This window comes from Hemiscyllium ocellatum, chromosome 35 (assembly GCF_020745735.1).
Source record: "Hemiscyllium ocellatum isolate sHemOce1 chromosome 35, sHemOce1.pat.X.cur, whole genome shotgun sequence".
NCBI classification, from domain to species: Eukaryota; Metazoa; Chordata; class Chondrichthyes; order Orectolobiformes; family Hemiscylliidae; genus Hemiscyllium; species Hemiscyllium ocellatum.
The window spans coordinates 5,437,597-5,460,401 of record NC_083435.1 but is presented as its reverse complement, the minus strand read 5'-3'; the positions used below and the strand labels follow the sequence as shown (position 1 = coordinate 5,460,401).

The following is a 22,805-nucleotide window of genomic DNA, read 5'->3' as shown; positions in this document are numbered from 1 at the left end:
GGATTTATGAGTAAGTCTGCGGATGATACAAAAATTGGTGGGGTGCTAAATGGTGAGGAAGATAGCCTTAGATAACAGGACGGCATAGGCGTGCTGGTGAGATGGGTTGATCAGAGTCAAATTGAATTCAATCTGGGTAACTGGGAGGTGATGTACTTGGGCAGGGCAAACAAGGCAAGGGAGTACATGATGACCAATTAGGATTGTGGCAAATACTGAGAATCAGAGGGACCTTGGAATGTGCATTCACTAGTCTCTTAAGGTGACAAGACAGGGAGATAAGTACTTAAAAAAGCATATGGGATACTTGTCTTTATTAGCTGAAGTATAGAGTTTAAGAGCAGGGAGGTAATGCTGGGACTGTATACAATGTTGGTTAGGCCCCAGCTATAGAACTGTTTGCAATTCTCAAATGCACATTATAGTGGGGAGGTGACTGCACTGGAGAGGATGCAGAAGAGATTTTCCAGGAAGATTTCTGGGTTAGAGAGTTTGGACAGATTGAGGTGGCTTTCCTTGGACCAGAGGAGATTGAGAGTGGACATGATTGAGATGTATTGAATTGTAAGGGACATAGATGGGGTAGACAGGAAGAAACTTTTCCCCTTGATGGAGGGATCAATAACCAAGGGGCATAGATTTAAGGTAAGGGGCAGGAAGTTCAGAGATGTGAGGAAAAGCTTCTTCATCTGGAGGGTGTTGAGAATCTGAAACTAACAGCCTGAGGCAGAAACCCTCATGACGTTTAGGACGTGTTTTGATGTACACATCTGAACCACGGAATAAAAGGCAAACAGTCAAGGACTGGAAAATAGGAATCACAAGGTGGTTGTTTTGACAAACACAACCTCAATGGGATGAAGGGCCTGTTTTCGGTGCTGTAGACCTCTGTAACTCACCAGTAACATCATCCATAATGGAGGCTAATCCAAATTTGAACATTTCGCCGCTGACTCACTCATCCCATCAGCGAGAAATTTAAATGTCTGCATCTCTGGATGGCCTGCTCCACTGGTGGGGAAAAGCTGCTTTCAGTGCCATGGAGGGCATGCAGATAGAAGCTCATCCTGGGGTCAAACATGATGCTGAAGTTGCAGATAATGTTCCTTAAGGACAGACAACTACCATGTATGGAATTGATATTGAAGACATGGAGATTGCAGTGGGGCTGGAAGATGTCAATCACTGAGAAAGACAAATGTAATACATTACAAATGCTGCAATCTGAAACCAGGCAGGACAAAAAGAAGGCAGCAGACTGTTAATGTTATGTTTTCCTTCATTCTTTCACTGGGAAGTGGGTTTCACCGTCAAAGCAAGCAATTGTTGCCAAACTATAGCTATCTGTAATTAACTGACCAACAACTCTAATCGTCCCTGAATTGAATGGCTTGCTCAACCAATTCAGACAGTGGTTAAAAATGCACAAACACCACTGTGGGTCTGGAGTCATGTGTAGGCCAGACCAGGTAAGGGTGGCAGATTTTCCTCCCCAAAGGACCAATGTGGTTTTGTAACAATTGATTATAGCCACCATGGTCTCTATTCCTGCTGATAAATTTTAATATTCTCAATTAATTAGCTAAATTTAAATTCCATCATCTGTCATGGTAGGATTTGAACCAATATCATTAATGTCACCTTCTAGGTTGCTAATCACTCTTCCCCAGAATGTTTAGTGCTTCACCGGAAATAATTTGAGGTATAACAGGTTTAAAAGAATTCACTGACAACAAAGATAGGGTGCTATGGACCAGACCAAACACCCTCAAAGTATATTCAGAAGATCGCCTAGACCCTAACTTCTTTTTTATTTTAAAGATACATGCCAGGCGTAGCGGTCTGGCTGCAATTTGATTGGTCAAACTAACACTTTTGAAACAAAACACACTTTATTCATATACCACATTAAAATACAACAAAAGAAAGAAGAAATTGGAATAACTTAACTCTTTTGGAAAACTTAACAAAATAACAGATTATTTAACAATTAACTATTCCAATATAGTATTATGAGTTGAGAGTGTAGTGCTGGAAAAGCACAGCAGGTCAGGCAGCATTCAAGGAGCAGGAGAATTGACGTTTCAGGCATAAGCTCTTCATCAGGAATACATAGTAATATCGTACTCGTATAGTAGACAATATAGCAATATCCCATTGACACACCCTTGGCAAAGGACAAGTCAGTAAAATAGATTGTCTCACCGGCAATTCTCCAATCCAGAAGGAAAACCATCAACATTCTGAGAGAGAGAGAGAGAGAGAGAAGCAGCGACAGACATGCCAGAACCCAGCTTCACAACTCCAGCAAAAATTACTGAAAAGCTAAAATTAAAAGTCCTGACTCTGGGGGAGTTTGATCCCCACCCATTCAGGCTGTTTCGATTGTTCAACCTTGACAAAAAAAGCCAAGTCCTCAGAAGCTGTTTACTGTATTAGATTCAAATAGACAGCTCATCACTTCTGTCTTAAAATCACTCTTCAAACAAAAGGACAAAATACACATCTTAAAGCCCCAGTACATCACTGTAGAATGGAGAAGAATGAAAGGGAAGGTGCATGATAGATTGAAAGAGGGGAGATTGAATGGCAGAAGTGATAATGGCTTAATGCATGAAATCAATTTAAAAACAAAATATCTTTGAGTCATTGAATATTTACAGTACACAAGGGGATTCAGCTCATTTGTGACAGCTCTCTGCAAGAATAATTTAGCCCCTCTCTTTTCCCTGGCCTTTCTGTGGCTCTGAAGTCCATTTATCTCCATTTATAATGCAGTTCCTCTTCTGAAGCTCTGATTAGAGCACAAAACAATTTTAAGGCCGTAAGAGCTGCCAGAGAACATGGTGGGGGATGGTACAGTTACAATATTTAAAAGGCATCTGGATGGGTATGTGAATAGGAAGGGCACAGAGAGATATGGGCCAAGTGCTGCGATATAGGACTAGATTAATTTAGGATATCTGGTCAGCACGGATGAGTTGGACTAAAGAGTCTGTTTCTGTGCTGTCCATCTCTATGACTAATTTAAACATCTGTGAGAAAGGGTTGTGGTGGTTTCCTAACTGCAAGTGTAGTTTCAAATAAGGGGCAGAGGCAGTTGAATAAATAGCAGCACTTGGCAATAAATGTACTGGTCTGACTGGAGTTATAGTCTGAGGAACACATGATGAATGGGACCAGTGGGTTTCAATTACAACTTTCTCTGTTTTTTCCATCTGGGCATTGACTTCCTGCACTATCCTGAGGGGAACAAATGGGCTGTGCTGAAAGTGTGGACTGGATTCCACAACTGGATCCTGCCTTAATGATCCAGACCTGATATTTTGAACCACTTTCAGGAAAGTTGAAAAGCCGGAGGTTCCTCGATTAACGTGACGTTGGGCAGAACAAGGATTGATTCTCCAAGTCTCAGGGCAGCCTGAATACCGAGGTGATGGTAACGAGGTAAAATGGAACAGGTCATGGGAAGAATGAAGCGGGGCTTTATTTTGGGATCAGGATAGGTCGGGTTTCGATCCCGGAAAGGGAGGGCCCAGACAGAAAGGCAGTGGGTCCTGTTACACAGACATAACTAACAGTAACATGCTGTGTAAATGGATGACATTGTCTCACACTATTTTAATCAAACATATTAATCATTGGAAACCTGCGCCCCTCTTCTAAATGATTAAAGACTTAATAGTAATGTCGGCTTGTTCAATGCATCACAACAGTTGTATGACACTTTGATCTTCTACTATAAATTCTGTGTCCTAGGTATTCTGCCCAACGAGCTTACGGAATAAGGAGAGGTGCTCTGGATCCTTGTTTTTCAAATAAACCTGTTCGACTATAACCTGGTATTCTGTGTGATTTTCAACGTTCTCCACCTCAGTCCAACACCTTTGGAGTGCCATGGTGGCTCAGTGGTTAGCACTGACGGTAAAAACAATGACTGCAGATGCTGGAAACCAGATTTTGGATTAGTGGTGCTGGAAGAGCACAACAGTTCAAGCAGCATCCGAGGAGCAGCGAAATCGACGTTTCGGGCAAAAGGCCTTCATCAGGAATAAAGGCAGAGAGCCTGAAGCGTGGAGAGATAAGTTAGAGGAGGGTAGGGGTAGGGAGGAAGTAGCATAGACTACAATAGGTGAGTGGGGGAGGGGATGAAGGTGATAGGTCAGGGAGGAGGGTGGAGTGGATAGGTGGAAAAGAAGATAGGCAGATAGGACAAGTCATGGGGACAGTTCTGAGCTGGAAGTTTGGAACTCGGGTGAGGTGGGGGAAGGGGAAATGAGGAAACTGTTGGAGTCCACATTGATGCCCTGGGGTTGAAGTGTTCTAAGGCGGAAGATGAGGCGTTCTTCCTCCAGGCGTCTGGTGGTGAGGGAGCGGCAGTGAAGGAGGCCCAGAATCTCCATGTCCTCGGCAGAGTGGGAGGGGGAGTTGAAATGTTGGGCCACAGGGTGGTGTGGTTTATTGGTGCGGGTGTCCCGGAGATGTTCCCTAAAGCGCTCTGCTAGGAGGCATCCAGTCTCCCCAATGTAGAGGAGACCGCATCGGGAGCAATGGATGCAATAAATGATATCAGTGGATGTGTTAGCACTGATGCCTCACAGCGCCAGAAACCGAGGTTCGGTTCCAGCCTCGGGTGACTGTCGGTTGGGGTTCGCACATTCTCTCGTGCCTGTGTGGGTTTCCTCTGGTTGTTCTGGCTTTTATTGGTAGAGGAATTGAGTTCCGGAGTCCTGAAGTCATGTTGCAGTTGTATAAGACTCTGGTGCGGCCGCATCTGGAGTATTGTGTGCAGTTTTGGTCACCATACTATAGGAAGGATGTGGAGGCACTGGAACGGGTGCAAAGGAGGTTTACCAGGATGTTGCCTGGTATGGTAGGAAGATCCTATGAGGAAAGGCTGAGGCACTTGGAGCTGTTTTCATTGGAGAAAAGAAGGTTTAGGGGTGACTTAATAGAGGTGTACAAGATGATTAGGGGTTTAGATAGGGTTGACCATGAGAACCTTTTTCCACGTATGGAGTCAGGTATTATGAGGGGGGATAGCTTTAAATTAAGGGATGGTAGGTATAGGACAGATGTTAGGGGTAGATTCTTTACTCAGCGAATCGTGAGTTCATGGAATGCCCTGCCAGTAGCAGTGGTGGACTCTCCCTCTTTATGGGTATTTAAACAGGCATTGGATAGACATATGGAGGATAGTGGGCTGGTGTAGGTTAGGTGGGCTTGGATTGGCGCAACATCGAGGGCCGAAGGGCCTGTACTGCGCTGTATTTTTCTATGTTCTATGTTCACACAATCCAAAGATGCGCAGGTTAGGTGAATTGGCCATGCTGAATTGTCCGTAGTGTTCAGGGATGTGTAAGTTAGGTGCATTAGCCTGGGATAAACGTAGAGTAATGGGAATTTGTTTGGCTGGGATACTCTTTGGAAGGACAGTGTTGGGTTGAAGGGCCTGTTTCTACACGGCAGGGATTCTATGGAACTCCAGCACCCCCACATCAAACTATTAGGTGAATCTCCCTGATTGGCCAGAACAAGAGAAGTTTCTAGGCAACCATCGAAAAGACCATGAGGTCTAGGCATGGGAGGGAGGAGTCTGAGACGTTCCAGGTGAATTTGAGGTCGGGTACTATAAACCGACTGACTCCCACAGCTACCTAGACTACACCTCCTCCCACCCTGCCTCCTGTAAAAACGCCATCCCATATTCCCAATTCCTTCGTCTCTGCCGCATCTGCTCCCAGGAGGACCAATTCCAATACGGCACAGCCCAGATGGCCTCCTTCTTCAAGGACCGCAGATTCTCCCCAAACGTGATCGACGATGCCCTCCGCTGTATCTCCACCACTTCCCGCTCCTCCGCCCTTGAGCCCCATCCCTCCAACTGCCACCAGGACAGAACCCACTGGTTCTCCCTACCACCCAACCAAACTCCATATACAGAGTATCATCCGCTGTCATTTCCGCCAACTCCAAACAGACCCCACCACCAGGGATATATTTCCCTCCCCTCCCCTATCAGCGTTCCGAAAAGACCACTCCCTCTGTGACTCCCTCGTCAGGTCCCACCAACTCAACCGCCACTCCCGGCACCTTCCCCTGCAACCGCAAGAAATGCAAAACTTGCACCCACACCTCCTCCTTTACTTCTCTCAAAGGCCCCAAGGGATCCTTCCATATCCGCCACAAATTCACCTGCACCTCCACACACATCATCTATTGCATCCGCTGCACCCGATGTGGCCTCCTCTATACTGGGGAGACAGGCCGCCTACTTGCGGAACGTCTTAGAGAATACCTCTGGAACACCAGGACCAACCAACCCAACCACCCCGTGGCTCAACACTTTAACTCTCCCTCCCACTCCAACAAGGACATGCAGGTCCTTGGACTCCTCAATCGCCAGACCATAACAACACGACAGTTGGAGGAAGAGCGCCTCATCTTCCACCAAGGAACCCTCCAACCACAAGGGATGAACTCAGATTTCTCCAGTTTCCTCATTTCCCCTCCCCCCACCTTGTCTCAGTTGAATCCCTCGAACTCAGCACCGCCTTCCTAACCTGCAATCTTCTTCCTGACCTCTCCGCCCTCACCCCACTCCGGCCTATCACCCTCACCTTGACCTCCTTCCACCTATCACATCTCCATCTCCCTCAACACAGACATCTACTATAAACTGACTGACTCCCACAGCTACCTGGACTGCACCTCCTCCCACCCTGCCCCCTGTAAAAACTCCATCCCATATTCCCAATTCCTTTGTCTCCGCCGCATCTGCTCCCAGGAGGACCAGTTCCAACACCGCACAGCCCAGATGGCCTCCTTCTTCAAGGACCGCAGATTCCCCCCAGAAGTGATCGACGATGCCCTCCACCGCATGTCCTCCACTTCCCGCTCCTCCGCCCTTGAGCCCCGCTCCTCCAACCGCCACCAAGACAGAACCCCACTGGTTCTCACCTACCACCCCACCAACCTCCGTATACATCGTATCATCCGCCGTCATTTCCGCAACCTCCAAACGGACCCCACCACCAGGGATATATTTCCCTCCCCTCCCCTATCAGCGTTCCGCAAAGACCACTCCCTTCGTGACTCCCTCGTCAGGTCCACACCCCCCACCAACCCAACCTCCACTCCCGGCACCTTCCCCTGCAACCGCAGGAAATGTAAAACATACGCCCACACCTCCTCCCTCACTTCCCTCCAAGGCCCCAAGGGATCCTTCCATATCCGCCACAAGTTCACCTGTACCTCCACACACATCATCTATTGCATTCGCTGCACCCAATGTGGCCTCCTCTATATTGGGGAGACGGGCCGTCTACTTGCGGAACGCTTCAGAGAACACCTCTGGGACGCCCGAACCAACCAACCCAACCACCCCGTGGCTCAACACTTTAACTCTCCCTCCCACTCCACCGAGGACATGCAGGTCCTTGGACTCCTCCACCGGCAGAACATAACAACACGACGACTGGAGGAGGAGCGCCTCATCTTCCGCCTGGGAACCCTCCAACCACAAGGAATGAACTCAGATTTCTCCAGTTTCCTCATTTCCCCCACCTTGTCTCAGTCGGTTCCCTCAACTCAGCACCGCCCTCCTAACCTGCAATCTTCTTCCTGACCTCTCCGCCCCCACCCCACTCCGGCCTATCACCCTCACCTTGACCTCCTTCCACCTATCACATCTCCATCGCCCCTCCCCCAAGTCCCTCCTCCCAACCGTTTATCTTAGCCTGTTTGGCAGACTCTCCTCATTCCTGATGAAGGGCTTTTGCCCGAAACGTCGAATTTCCTATTCCTGAGATGCTGCCTGGCCTGCTGTGCTTTAACCAGCAACACATTTTCAGCTGTTATCTCCAGCATCTGCAGCCCTCATTTTTTACCCGAAGATTTCACCCTTCCCAAGCTAGAATCTCAATTCAAAGTCAGGAACTCAAAATGTGACTTCTTGTTCCTGACATGGAGAAAGGCTCACTGGATTTTCACATGATTTCCCCAGATTTCCTGTATTCGTCCCTGTCATTTGGACCCCAATCAGATTCCTCCCATAATGTTTACAAACAGTCCACTACACTGTGCAGGTTAATACCCATCATCTCTGTTTCACAAACCTTTGATATTTCACTCCATAGTAAAAGTAAACTGTTGTCTTATTTACACTGTAATAATTTCCTTCAGTTACCCTCACTCTGTGACACGATGACACTCCTGCTGTAATCAGACTCCTGTGGGAACACAGTATAAAGCCCTCCTCTCCAGATTAGCTGCTCTGTCTTTGTCCTCCTTAAGAATAACATGAAAATATGTTGATATTTTTACTGACCAGAAACAAAGTCAGACCAGCAAAGCAGACTGATTCGCTGGTTAAAAATTAATGAACCAATCTTGTTTATCTGTGATCTGTTTAGCTTCCTACCTTGTCCTGCCTTTTTCTGGAATCTGTTTTATAATGTTGCTGCTCGAATCAGGAAATGAAACTGAAAGTATTTCACTGAACACTGATCACCATTTTACTTTGAGCACAGAGCACAGAGATTAATCCTTCACGATGGAAGCTGATCTTTCCTGTGCTGTTTGCCATGATCTGTATAAAGATCCTGTCTTACTTGACTGTGATCACAGCTTCTGTCGATCCTGTGTGACCCAGTACTGGGAGAGAGCTGACACTGCCTGCTGTCCTGTCTGTAGAAAGGAGACTTCCTCCAGGACCCTGAGATCCCACCGCACTCTCTCCAACATTGTGGAATCATTTGTAAAAAGCGGTGGAGGTGGTGAAATTCTGCAGGAATGCAGCCGACACAAGGAGAAACTGAAGATTTTCTGTAAAACTGATAATCAGCTCATCTGTCTTGTTTGTCAGATTTCAAAAGGTCATCAAAACCACGAGGTGCTGCCAGTGGAAGAAGCTGCTGAAGAGTTTAAGGTGAGGAGACACTGAGTAAAATAAAATACAGGGACAGAGAATGGAATCGTGACCAGGGAACATTCAGAGATTCAGGTTTGAGTGTCTCACAATGATTATTTTTCAACGACTTTGTGAATCTTTTTCCTTCCGTTAAACCACAGAGGGTCAAAGATTCACTTTCGATTGATCTTCAGTTTACATCGAGCACAAATTCTTATAAGTATCCAATGCTTTTAATCTCATAAAAGATCTTAATGCTTTTCAGGGGTCTGTTCTAAAATTACATTAAACCCTGAGTCACATCAGGTGATGTTAGAACACTGGTCAGAAGCTTGGTAAAAGAGGGAGAAGTTTATCTTCCTGAAAGAGAAAGAAGAGAGGGGACGAGAGTGAGAGGCTGAGAGAGAACATTGCAGAGGCTCAGGGCCTGGAATGCAAAAGGTGGCGACACCGATGGGGAAGTGATTAAAATGGGGGTGTTCAAGAGGCCAGAGTTAGATAAGAGTAGGTGATGAAAACAGGGAATGGAATCCTGAACAGGGAACATTCAGAGATTCAGCTTTCGTAATTCTTCGTAATTAGATGAATTTTTTTACTTTAGAACAACAATGAAAACTTATATTTTATGGGTGTTTTTTGATGTCATAAAACTTGCAAGGGCCCTTGAAGGGAAGTTTATGAAGTGAACTTAGACACCAAACCACATCAGGTGACATGAGGGCCATGGCCAGAAGCTTGGTCAAACAGGGAGAGGTTTATCCTCCTGAGGGGGAGAGAGAGAGAGAGAGAGAGGGAGAGGGAGCGAGAGAGAGGGAAAGGTGAAGAGACTTTGGGAGAACTTTCCAGAAGCTCAGGCCTAGACTGCTAATGGTACAGCCACCAATGAGGGAGCGATGAAAATCAGGGATTTTCAGAAGTTGATGAGAGCAGGTGTCTAATAGGATTGTGAGGCTGAAGGAGATTGCAGAGAAATGGGGAAGACAAGGCCAGGGAGAGGTTTTAAAACAAGTACATGGAAGTTTTAACATTCAGGAGGCTCCAATTATCCAAAGCAAATGGTTCAGAACTTGCCAAGATAGATTTATGACATTTATTAAGAAGCAAGAGTTCAGATATCAGACATGATCACAATATGCAGATAGGCCAAGTGCCATGTACCAGGTGAGAACAGTTTCCTGGTCCCAAATCAGACAGACGGATGGGGGAAGCAGGAGGAAGCTGGTCTCCATGGCTGACAGTGCAGTCTCCTCAGGACAGTTGACCTCAGCACCCTAACCTTTGGGATATTCTCAGGCTGCTCACATGGTGAGTGAGAGCCTGCCCTGCCCCCTCCTCAACATGGAGCAGCCCATCCTGTACGCCCCATGACTGCTTCTCCTCTTCCTCACTCTGCCATGTGAAAGGAGGTTGTAACCTTGACCAGGACAGTGCATTCCATGTATGTGGCACGTAGCTCACTCTGACTGTCACTGTCCCAGTGACCCAGCCCTGTAACCTGGGAAAGAGTAACATGTATAAGGGATCCATCTCCAACTTCTCCTGATTCAGAGTCCCGGGGCAGTGTAGGCTCCTGCATGGCTTCACATGCAAGCACTGCCAAGCCTCCTCCTCCCTCCCTCCATCCACCCAAAGCTGCTGCATGGGAGTTACCCCTCAGAGGGAGCTCACTGCATTGAGAGACCTGGCTGGGAGTTCAGGGTTCTGACAGTCTATCCCATGGCGGTGTTTAGTGAGCACTTCACATGAGCCTTCAGTCTATAGCTTATTACTTAGACAATGTCCAGTTTACATTCAGTTTGCGATGTTGTAGCTGTACATTAACTGAGCCTCCAAGGCTGAGGTCTCTCCCCCTTCGCCCCATGCGTTCTCTGTGAAGGACATTATCTTGAAGGTGCTGAGAAGATGGTGAATCTTTAATTCTCACTGTAATCCTTCAACATGAATCCTCCCCCCCTAACTTCCCCAACAATACTTGATGATCTGATCCTTTCCTCTGTTCCCCACCCTCTGCTATGCTCCTCTCCCCCCGGTCACTGTGCCTATTTCAGAATTTTCATTGACCTCCGAGCCCAGACCCATCCAGCTCCCTACTCCAGCCTAACCCTGACACTCCCCCTTGTCCAACTCCCCTACTCCCTCACACTCACCAACACCCTCAATGTCACATTCAGTTTCTCACTCTGAACATGTAACTCCCACCCTTCCTTCCCCCCCCCCATGTCCCCATCACTGTCACTCTCCTTTCTGCATCTTCCAACCCTCTCCAACCACATCCTTTAAGTTTTCTTCCCTGTCCCTGCCTTTCCCCCTTCCCACCATTATCTGGCCCTTTTCATTTCACACCCCTATTGTGTTAACCCCCTCCTGTCTGTCTCAGACCACATCTGTGCCTTTAGCCAGCCTGGCTGCCTCACTTGGACAGGGACCTGCTGCCTCCCTTTACTGCTCCATAACCCACTGGAGAAGTCTGCTGTGACAGTGACTACTCCCAGGCTGGAGTCTTGCTGTCCTCCTGGGAGTCTCCTGCTGGGACCGAGTTGTGAGTAGAGTTGTTAGTGCAGGGAGCCTGGTGTCAGGCAGACGAGGGACATATGGGAATGAAATTCCTCAGAAACCCCATGAACCAGGGACAGAAGACACCATCAACAACCACAGAAACACAAACATTTACAGCACAGAGGGAGACCATTCAGATGGTGGTGAAGTTTGGGAATTCTTGACCCCAGAGACCTGTGGCAGGTCAGTCACTGAGTATGTTCAAGACAGAGATCCAGCTATTTCTAGAGAGTGATGGGATCAAGGGGATATGGGGGTAGTACAGGAAAAGGGACTGATGTAGATGATCAGCCCTGATCTAGAATGGCACAGCATGGCCTGAGGGACTGAATGGCCTACTCCAGCTCCAATGTGTCTGCTCAGCCTATTGTATCTGTGCTGGCAGATAAAGAGCCATCAGTCCTGATCCCACTTTCCAGCTTCTGTCCTGGAGCCTTGGAAAATGTTTTAAATGTTGTTGTGGACCAGATCAGACCCCTCCAAACATTTTAAGAATATAGCCCAGACCCAAACATTTTCAAAATTTAAAGGCAATTAAATTTGTAAAAGATCTGATACAACTGATCAAACTACTTGACATTCAGCAAAACACAACTTATTGAAACACTGTCGTTAAAATACAACCAAAGAAAGAGTCATTTAGAATAACTTAACTGTTGGAAAACTTAACCAAATAATCCATGCAGCAACTATTACTAATTAACTGCTCTAATACAAGAACATCCCTAAACACACCCCTTGGAACAAAGGAAAATTCAGACACAGATTCTCTCATGCGGTTCTCTAATTTATGAGGAAAAAACATCAAGAGAAGATTCAGAGAGAGGAGCAGCAAAGAGACATTGACTGAAGCTTCTTTTGAGACCCTAATATCATCAAATGTTACTGGAAAAACCAAAACCCAGAAATATGAGAGCTGGCCACACCCATTCAGCCTGTGAAAAAAAACCCAATGACCCCAAGCTCACAAGGTCTTCAGCAGCCAGTTCAGTATCTCTGCCTTACAACCTCTCTTCAAAAGAAAGGACAAAATCACTCTTAAAGTGACAGCATCGTCACACTGTGACAAGTGTTTCTGTCTCTCTCACACTTTCAGGCAGTGAACCCTGTGAAAATATTTCTCAGTTCCCCTCAAGTGTTTTAGCAATTCCACTAACTCGATCAATGAAATCATTACTTAGGAAGTTATGTTCTTCCCATCCAATTTCTCACGGTGCCTCTCTTAATTTAGTACAACCCCCTTCCTGAAGGAAACAGCCTGGTTTATTTCATCTTTCCTTATGTGTACAATTCACCATGGGAACACATTGCTGTGGTGTGGGCCCATCCTTCCTGTAATGTGATGAGCAGAACGGGGTTCAGTGTTGTAGCTGTGGCCTTATTAATAATTTCTACAATTAAATATACACATCCTGTTCTTACAGTTTATACACTGGCCATCAAATAAAGATTCCATCTGTCTCCTTAATAGCCTTATTTTGCTGTGTTGCTACCTGCAGGAATCTGTGGACATATTCTTCAAAGTCCTTCTGTGCCTCTACACCTCTTAGTATCTGACCTGTCATTGTGTACTCTCTGCAAATGCATCACCTTACACTTCTCCAGAGTAAATTTCATTGGCCACTTCTCTGGCTCTGTTTGTTACACCGAACACCATGAAGCAACATTTGTACTTTTATGGCCTTCATTTGATAAAACCAGAGAAAGTAATGGCAGGAAGAGGCTATTCAGCTGATCATTTCTGAATCAGTGTAAATACAAATTTAAACACTAGCCATCCATACTGATCCCACTGTCCAGGCCCTGACCCATAGTCTTGCAGGTTACAACATCTCTCATGCCTCCACTATCAAACTAGGCAGAAATTCCAGACAAATGTCACTCATTGACTGAATGTTTTTCTCAGACTTGATTTAATCATTTCCCCCAGTCATCCTGAGTCTGTGCCAATATGAATTTCAATTTGATGATGTTTCATTTTTGGGGAATGTATTTCTGAAAATGTGCTAATTAATTGATGGTTTTGTTCAGGAGGAACTGGAAACCTCCCTGAAGCCAATTCAGGAGAAGAAGGAGGAATGTGAAACTGTCAAAAGTGATTATGAGAAAACATTGTCCCACATTCAGGTACTTATGATCTTACTTTGTTCTATATTTTGTACAGAATTGTAACCATTCAGAATTGCACTGTGCAGAATTCCAGTCTCCATATTACAAATAGATATTGCATGAACTAACCTGGATATTTTCATGAGAGATAAGAAGGTTGAGAGGTGACTTAATTGAGACATGTAAGATAATCAGAGGGTGAGATAAGCTGGATGGTGAGAGCCTTTTACCTCAGATGGTGATGGCTAGCACAAGAAGACATAGCTTTAAAGTGAGGGGTGATAAATATAGGACAGATATCAGAGGTAGTTTCTTTACTCAGAGAATAGATGGGGCATGGAATGGTCTGCCTACAGCCGTAGTAGACTCGCCAACTTTATGGACATTTAAATGGTCATTGGATACACATATGGATGAAAATGGAATAATATAGGTTAGATGGGCTTCAGATTGGTTCCACAGGTCAGTGCAATATCGAGGGCCGAAGGGTCTGTACTGCGCTGGAATGTTCTATGTTCTATCAGAATTTAGCACTTTTAGGAATGATTGAACAGGTTGTGAGTCATTTCTTTGGAAAAGAGAAGACTGAGGCTAACCTGTTTGAATTTTTAAAAATTCTAATAGGATTTGAAAATGTGGATCCAGAGAAGATGTTTCTACACATCATGGATTTGATCAGATTGGGAAAGTTTTAATAATTTACTGATATGAGTCAGACACGAACAGTGCATTGGGTACACGAGTTAGGAGGTCATGTTGCGAATGTATAGAACATTAGTTATACCACTTCTGGAATACTCCTGGAATTCAATTCTGGTCTCCCTGCTGCAGGAAAGATGCTGTGAAACAAGAAAGGCTTCAGAAAAGATTTACAAGGTGCTGCCAGGGTTGGAGAAACTGAACTATAGGGAGAGGCTGAATAGGCTGGGGCTGTTTTCCCTGGAGCATTGGAGGCTGAGGCATGACCTTGTAGAAGTTTATAAAATCATGAGGGGCAGAGATTGGATGAATAGCCCAGGTCTTTTCTCTTGGGTTTGTGAAGGCTGAAACTGCAGGCCATAGGTTGAAGGTGAGATGAGAAAGATTTTAAAGGGACCTGTGAAGAGGGTGGTGCATGTATGGAATGAACTGCCAGAGGAAGTGGTGGAGGCTGGTACAAGAATAACATTTAAATGACATGGGGATGGGTGTATGAATCAGAAGGGTTTGGAGGGATATGGGCCAAGTGCTGGCAAACGGGATGAGATTAATTTGCATATCTGGTCAGCATGGATGGGTCTCACTGAAGGGTCTGTTTCTGTGCTGTACATCTTTATGACTCTATGAATGCTCAGGCTGAACAACATTTTAAAACTCTTCATTTGTTTTTGTTCAATCTGATTATTATTTCCCAAAGGACCAAGGCATAAAAACAGAGAAACAAATTAAAATTGAATTTGAAAAACTTCATCAGTTTCTCCGTGAGGAAGAGAGGATTGTGTTGGAAGATCTGAAACTGGAAAAAGAGAAACACAGTCAGGAGATGAAGGAGAGGATTGCAAAGATAACAGAGGAAATCTCATCCCTTTCAGTCACTGTTCAGGATATTGAACAAGAGCTGAGGGAACAGGACAGCATCACATTTTTAACAGTAACTATTTAATTTCCTCTCCTTCGTCTCTTTTCTTTGAGATTGTCCTGATGAATTGCAGATTCTGTCCTTAAAATGTAGAGTATAAACCTCACTGAGTAACAGCACGCCAGTGACCTGGGACATTGGGCTTTCTCTGTCTCACACCCAAGAGCACGAACTGCTGTCTTTAACATGGAAATGTGTCCACTCCAGGGAAATATTACAGGGGAACATTATAATGAGCTGAAACCATGAGGAAAATCAGCTTCATAAAGAGTGAGAAACCCTCAGGACGGTCAGACCATTCTCCCCTGAGGGTACATTTCCAGTCCAGCTGCTGATCAGACACTGGGACCTACAGTGCAGGGACCAGCCAGGCTGTAACATGTTTACAGTGTCCCTGGCTGGAACAGGAATGGTTCTGTCCAGGAGAGAGAACTCTCCACAGGCTCAGATACACAGACAGATCGAGCTTTCTCTCAGCAGTTAAATAGTGAAATGTTCAGACAATGGGAGGGGTGTGTCCCTACATGACAACCATTTATATCAGAATCAATATGATTTTCTGTAATTTCCACTGTGTTCAGCGAGCCCCTGAGAACTTAATGTAGGTAATTCTCTGTTGTGTATTGAAATGCTGAAGGGGGCGGTTTGTGAAGCAGTGTGATACCAAAGGCAAGGGTTCAATTCCCATCACTGTCTGAGGTTACCATGAAGGATCCTCCTTCCCAACCTCTCCCCTTGTCTGAGGTCTGGTGGCCCGCAGGGTAATCACCACCAGTCATCTCTCCCCAATGAGGGAGCAGCCCTTTGGCCTGGTAAAGACTATGGCAACACCACCATCTGCAGTGCCAGTGTGGGCTGAGGGATAAATGTTGACCAGGACACAGGGAGAACCCCAGTGTTCCTCTTGGGATCTAATCAGTTCACTTGTTATTTTAATTTCAAAAATATACTTTATTCATAAAGCTACCTTTATATACACAGGCAGTAAAGCAGTTTGGTTCTGTCCAGTCACATATGGAGAAACAACAAACATTGGAGCTTGACTCTATCCACCAAACAAACCAAAGGCAGTTGTGACTTGTCCAAGACTAGATTTACATACATTTGAGGCACCAGGAAGGACTGATAACTGAACGGATTCACTTCAATAGAAAGCCCTCAGACAGTGGTCTTTCCCCACTGTGCCTGGGCGGCAGCTGCCCCAAGGTTTAATGTGGCCCTCAGCATGTAGTCCTGGGCCTTGGAATGTCCCAGTCTGTAACAGTCGGTCAAGGTCAACTCTCTGTTTGGAAGTCCAACAAGTTTTGGGATGACCAAAGAGCATCTTTCACTGAGTTGATGGTCCTCCAGGCACAGTCACTGTTTGTCTCGGTGTGTCCCTCGGGGAACAGACCACAGAGCACAGAGTCCTGCATCATGGAGCTGCTCTGGATGGACCTCGACACAAACCACTGCATCTTCCTCCAGCCTTCCTTTACAAAGGCCCTTTCCAGAAGGAGATGTGTGACAGTCTCTCCTCCCTGCAGCCACTTCGAGGGCAGCATGTGGTGGCATAGACCGACTGGGTGTACATGAAGGATCTCACAGGTACCCTCTCTCACCACGACAGGATCCAGCCTCTCCTTTTCCCTCAGGGTATCAAGGATGTTACGTACTGACCACTTCCTGATGGATTGTGGTGAAAGGTGTTTCTCTTTGTAAATGTCTCCATGAAGGACAGTGATGGGGAACAGTCCAACTACTTGGAGCATTCCACAGCAGTGAGGCCAGACCCATCCTTCCCAACACCGGGGACAGGTAGAACCTCAGTATGTAGTGACACTATTCAATGGGGAGAGAGTGTAGAACCTCAGTTTAACAGCTCAGCTGAAACCTGGCCCCTCTGACAATGGAGTTGCCATTCAGCTGGTTAGACATTGAGCTCAGAGTGACTCACAGTGAGTGTCCCTGACATTATAAGTCAGTCTGTATGGTTCAGGGTTTCAGGTTACACAGAGTGGCCTGACTGCAGACAAAGATTCGGAGACTAGTTGATGAGTCCTGGTACTGAACATAAAACTAAAATTGCAGCTTCACCCTCTTTCCAGGAGGGTCAGTGAATTCTATTGGACAATCCTGGTGTGGATTCCCAGAAACATTTGTCTTCAGGACACATACACATTATAACAGGGAAGTAAACATTAAAGTGACTCTGTAACCAATAAACTAATCCCAGCAATTTAACATCCATGAAGATATTCCAATTGGGTTGGATCTCTGTGAGTTGTTCTGTGCAGTAAGATCCAGTAATTTGTAATATTGTGGAGTAACTCAGTCCAGTGAGGACAGGAAGACACAGCCTAATAACTTCCTGAACTTAAAATGTTCATGTTTTGGGGAATCCCGTCTGGAACTTTACTTTTTGTCATAAAATGATCTCGAAACACTAACTGTAAAAATGTTTTTGTTCCACAGAAATTTCCGGATACAAAGAAAAGGTAAAGCTTACATCCTTGATTTGATTTTTATTTCTAACATATCCCTCTCCCACCCTGGAATGACCCAACACTGACCTTTATCTCCTGTTTCAGAGTGAAGCAAACTCTCCCAGAGCCACAGAAGGTTTACCCTTTAATAAATGTGGGCAAGTACATCGGCTCCCTGCAGTACAGAGTGTGGAAAAAGATGCTGACGGTGATTAATACAGGTGGGTGTGAGCTTCCTGACACCAGCTCTTCAACAACTCTCATATTTATGAGTAGAAGGGAGCTGTGTATTCACAATAAATGTTTAATTGTCTTCGTAACTGATAAGATTTCACTTCAGTCAGTTTTCTCTGAAAATACAGAATTGACTGATCACAGAGTCACAGTGATCCGCTCCACCTGCTGGACACTCCTAGTATTGCGAAGGGACATTGCTTCTTCAACCTCCCTTTGTGGGTCATTGACCCAACATTCTGTTTAACTTTATCCATCTTCCACAAAACTCCAGCATAAGATCCTGTTCCTTCTTTGATTATTCTGGCTAACAGCAGTCAGACTGGATTGCGATGGTCAGAGGCTAATGGTCACAAGTGACTGTTTGTTTCCAACAGAAGGCCTTCCCTTAAACTGATGTCAGTGGCTGCAGCTTCCAGATAAAAGGCCTTGTTGGGGTGGACAGCTCCCAGAGCTGGGCCAGGCTGCAAGTCCCTCTCTCTGTCACACACACCGTCTCAGTCTGCACCTCGTCAAGGGGCAGCACTCCGAAAGCTTCGGATTCAAAATAAACCTGTTGGACAATAACCTGGTATTGTGTGACCTTCTGACCATGTCTGTCTGTCTGTCTGTCTGTCTGTCTCTCTCTTTGTTTCTCTCTATCTCTCTATGATAAGCACTGTCTCTCCCTGTCACATGCACTGTCAGTCTCTCTCTCTCTCTCTCTCTCTCTCTCTCTCGCTGTAATACTCTCTCTCTCTCTGTTACACTCACCATCTCTCTATCACACATACCATCTCTCTCTCTGTGATACATACCATCTCTTTCTTTCTGTTTCACACTCACTGTCTTCCTCTCTCTCTCACTCTGTTGCAGTCACTATCTCTCTCTCTCTCTCTCTCTCACTCTGTCACACTCATTGTATCTCCCACTGTCAAACACATCATCCCTCTCCCCCTCCAGCTCTCTGTCACATTAACCATCTCTTTCTCTCTCTCTCACTGCCTTTCACACACACTGCATCACTCTCTCTCTCTGTAATACACAACCTCTGTCTCTCTGTCATACCTGCCATCACCCTCTCTCCCTATCTCTTTCTCTGACACAATGTCTCTCTCTCTCTATATATATATGTCACGCACACCATCTCTTTCTGTCTTTCTGTGTCTCTGTCGCACGCGCTGTCACTTGCTCTCTCTGTCTCTATCACATGGACCATCCCTCTCTCTCTGTCATACACAACCTCTCTCTCTCTCAGTCACACTTGCCATCTCACTCTCACTCTTTCTCTGTGTTACACACACTGTCTCTCCCTCTCTCTCTCTCTCAGTCACACACACCATCCCTCTCTCTCTGTCACATACACCACCTCTATTGTGCACACCATCTCTCTCCCTCCCTCTCCCACTCCTTCTCTCTGTCACATTCACCGTCTCCCTATCTCTCACTCTGTCATGCAAACAGTCTCTCTCTCTCACTCTCTCTCTCTCTCTCTCTGTGTCAAAAACATCACCCCTCTCTCTCCCTCTGTCACACTTGCTATCTCCCTCCTTCACTTTCTGTCACACTCTTTCACATGCACCAATCTCTCTTTGTCGCTGTCACACTCACGGTCTGTCACATCCACTGTACCTCTCTCTTCATGGAGAAACTGTCTCTCACCCTCTGCCACACATAATGACCCACTCTCTCTCTCTCCCTCCCTGTCATTCAAAACTTCACTCTCGCTGTCATACTTGCCACCTCCCTTTTCTCTTTCTCTCTCTGCGTTACACACCATCCCTTCATCCCTTTGTCACAACACTGTCTCTTTCTCTCTCTCTCTCTATTTCTGTCTCGATCACACTCAAATTCTCTCGCTCTTTTGCTGCCACATACAGTGTTTGTCCTGCCTCTGTCACACACTCCACCTCACCCTCTCACCCTCTGTCACAAACACCGTCTCACTGTCTCACCTTCTGTCACACACACACCGCCTCACTCTCTCACCCTCTGTCACACACTCCACCTCACCCTCTCACCCTCTGTCACAAACACCGCCTCACTCTCTCACCTCTGTCACTCACACACCGCCTCACTCTCTCACCCTCTGTCAGACACACCGCCTCACTCGCTCACCCTCTGTGACACACACGTCTCACTCTCTCACCCTCTGTCACACACACCGCCTCACTCTCTCACCTCTGTCACTCACACACCGCCTCACTCTCTCACCCTCTGTCACACACACTGCCTCACTCTCTCACCTCTGTCACTCACACACCGCCTCACTCTCTCACCCTCTGTCACTCACACCGCCTCACTCTCTCAGCCTCTGTCACACACACCGCCTCACTCTCTCACCCTCTGTCACACACACGTCTCACTCTCTCACCCTCTGTCACACACACCGCCTCACTCTCTCAATGTCTGTTACTCACACTGCATCACTCTCTCACCGTCTGTCACACACACCGGCTCACTCCCTCACTCTCAGTCACACACACTGTCTCACTCTCTCAGCCTCTGTCACACACACCGTCTCACTCTCTCTCTGTTACACATAACATCTCTCTTTTCGTCATACTTGCCATCTCTGACTCTATCTATTTTTCTCTGTCACACACACCATCTCTCTCCCTCCCTGTGTCATGCACTACCACTCTCTCTCTTTCTCTCTGTCACACACACCTTCACTGTCTCTGTTATGCACACCATCTTGTTCTTCTCTCTCTCTCTGTCACATACACTATCCCTCTCTCTGTCACATAAACTGTCTCTTTTGCTTTCTCGCCCTCTGTCACACACACCACCTCACTCTCACCCTCTGTCACACACTCCATCTCACTCTCTCACCCTCTGTCACACACACCGTCTCACTCTCTCACCCTCTGTCATACCCACCGCCTCACTCTCTCATCCTCTGTCACACACCGCCTCACTCTCTCACCCTCCGTCACACACACCGCCTCACTCTCTCACCCTCTGTCACACACCACCTCACTCTCTCACCCTCTGTCACACACACCGCCTCACTCTCACCCTCTGTCACACACTCCATCTCACTCTCTCACCCTCCGTCACACACACCGTCTCACTGTCTCACCCTCTGTCATACCCACCGCCTCACTCTCTCACCCTCTGTCACACTCATCACCTTACTCTCTCATCCTCTGTCACACACCGCCTCACACTCTCACCTTCTGTCACACACCGCCTCACTCTCTCACCCTCCGTCACACACACCGTCTCACTCTCACACCCTCTGTCATACACCGCCTCATTCTCTCACCCTCTGTCACACACCGCCTCACACTCTCACCCTCTGTCACACACACCGCCTCACTCTCACCCTCTGTCACACACTCCATCTCACTCTCTCACCCTTTGTCACACCCACCGCCTCACTCGCTCATTCTCCGTCACACAAACACCTTACTCTCTCATCCTCAGTCACACACACCTCATTCTCTCACCCTCTGTCTCACACACCGCCTCACTCTCTCACCTTCTGTCATACACACGTCTCACTCTCTCACCCTGTGTCACACATACCTCCTCACTCTCTCACCCTCTGTTACACACAACGCCTCACTCTCTCATCCTCTGTCTCACACACTGCCTTACTCTCTCACCCTCTGTTACACACATCACCTCACACTCTCACCCTCTGTCACTCGCACTGCCTCACTCTCTCACCCTCTGTCACACACAGCCTCACTCTCTCACCCTCTGTCACACCCACCACCTCACTCGCTCACTCTCCGTCACACACACACCTTACTCTCTCATCCGCTGTCACACACACTGCCTCACTCTCTCACCCTCTGTCAAACACTGCGCCTCACTCTCTCACCCTCTGTCCCACACACCACCTCACTCTCTCATCCTCCGTCACACACACCACCTCACTCTCACACCCTCTGTCATACACACCGTCTCACTCTCTCACCCTCTGTCACACACCGCCACACTCTCTCACCCTCTGTCACACACACCACCTCACTCTCTCACCCTCTGTCACACACTCCATCTCACTCTCTCACCCTCCGTCACACACACCGTCTCACTCTCTCACCCTCTGTCAAACACACGTCTCACTCTCTCACCCTCTGTTGCACCCACCGCCTCACTCGCTCACTCTCCGTCACACACACACCTTACTCTCTCATCCTCAGTCAGACACACCTCATTCTCTCATCCTCTGTCTCACACACCGCCTCACTCTCTCACCCTCTGTCACACACACCGCCTCACTCTCTCACCCTCCGTCACAAACACCACCTCACTCTCTCACCCTCCATCACACACACCGCCTCACTCTCACCCTCTGTCACACACTCCATCTCACTCTCTCACCCTCCGTCACACACACCGTCTCACTGTCTCACCCTCTGTCATACCCACCGCCTCACTCTCTCACCCTCTGTCACACTCATCACCTTACTCTCTCATCCTCTGTCACACACCGCCTCACACTCTCACCTTCTGTCACACACCGCCTCACTCTCTCACCCTCTGTCACACACATCACCTCACTCTCTCACCCTCTGTCACACACAGCGCCTCACTCTCTCACCCTCTGTCACACACATCACCTCACTCTCTCACCCTCTGTCACACACAGCGCCTCACTCTCTCACCCTCTGTCACACACACCACCTCACTCTCTCACCCTCCGTCACAAACACCACCTCACTCTCTCACCCTCCATCACACACACCGCCTCACTCTCACCCTCTGTCACACACTCCATCTCACTCTCTCACCCTCCGTCACACACACCGCCTCACACTCTCACCTTCTGTCACACACCGCCTCACTCTCTCACCCTCCGTCACACACACCGTCTCACTCTCACACCCTCTGTCATACACCGCCTCATTCTCTCACCCTCTGTCACACACCGCCTCACACTCTCACCCTCTGTCACACACACCGCCTCACTCTCACC

The 22,805-nt window shown here is 47.1% G+C and overlaps 1 protein-coding gene and 1 long non-coding RNA gene across 2 annotated transcripts in view; both read left to right on the top strand.

Moving 5' to 3' along the window:
• Positions 1-3,352: 3,352 nt before the first annotated feature.
• On the top strand, positions 3,353-3,838 carry LOC132832851 (uncharacterized). The gene is made up of 2 exons (XR_009646996.1): positions 3,353-3,447; positions 3,760-3,838. It is a non-coding gene; the product is annotated as an uncharacterized LOC132832851 (long non-coding RNA).
• Positions 3,839-8,484: 4,646 nt separating this feature from the next.
• The window catches only part of LOC132832849 (zinc-binding protein A33-like), a 34,263-nt gene continuing 19,942 nt past the window's right edge, over positions 8,485-22,805 (top strand). Inside the window, exons 1-5 of the mRNA XM_060851035.1 lie at positions 8,485-8,929; positions 13,499-13,594; positions 14,973-15,206; positions 17,649-17,671; positions 17,765-17,880. Coding sequence (XP_060707018.1) covers positions 8,555-8,929; positions 13,499-13,594; positions 14,973-15,206; positions 17,649-17,671; positions 17,765-17,880 — 844 coding nt within the window. The 5' untranslated portion in view covers positions 8,485-8,554. The remainder of the gene's footprint in view (positions 8,930-13,498; positions 13,595-14,972; positions 15,207-17,648; positions 17,672-17,764; positions 17,881-22,805) is intronic.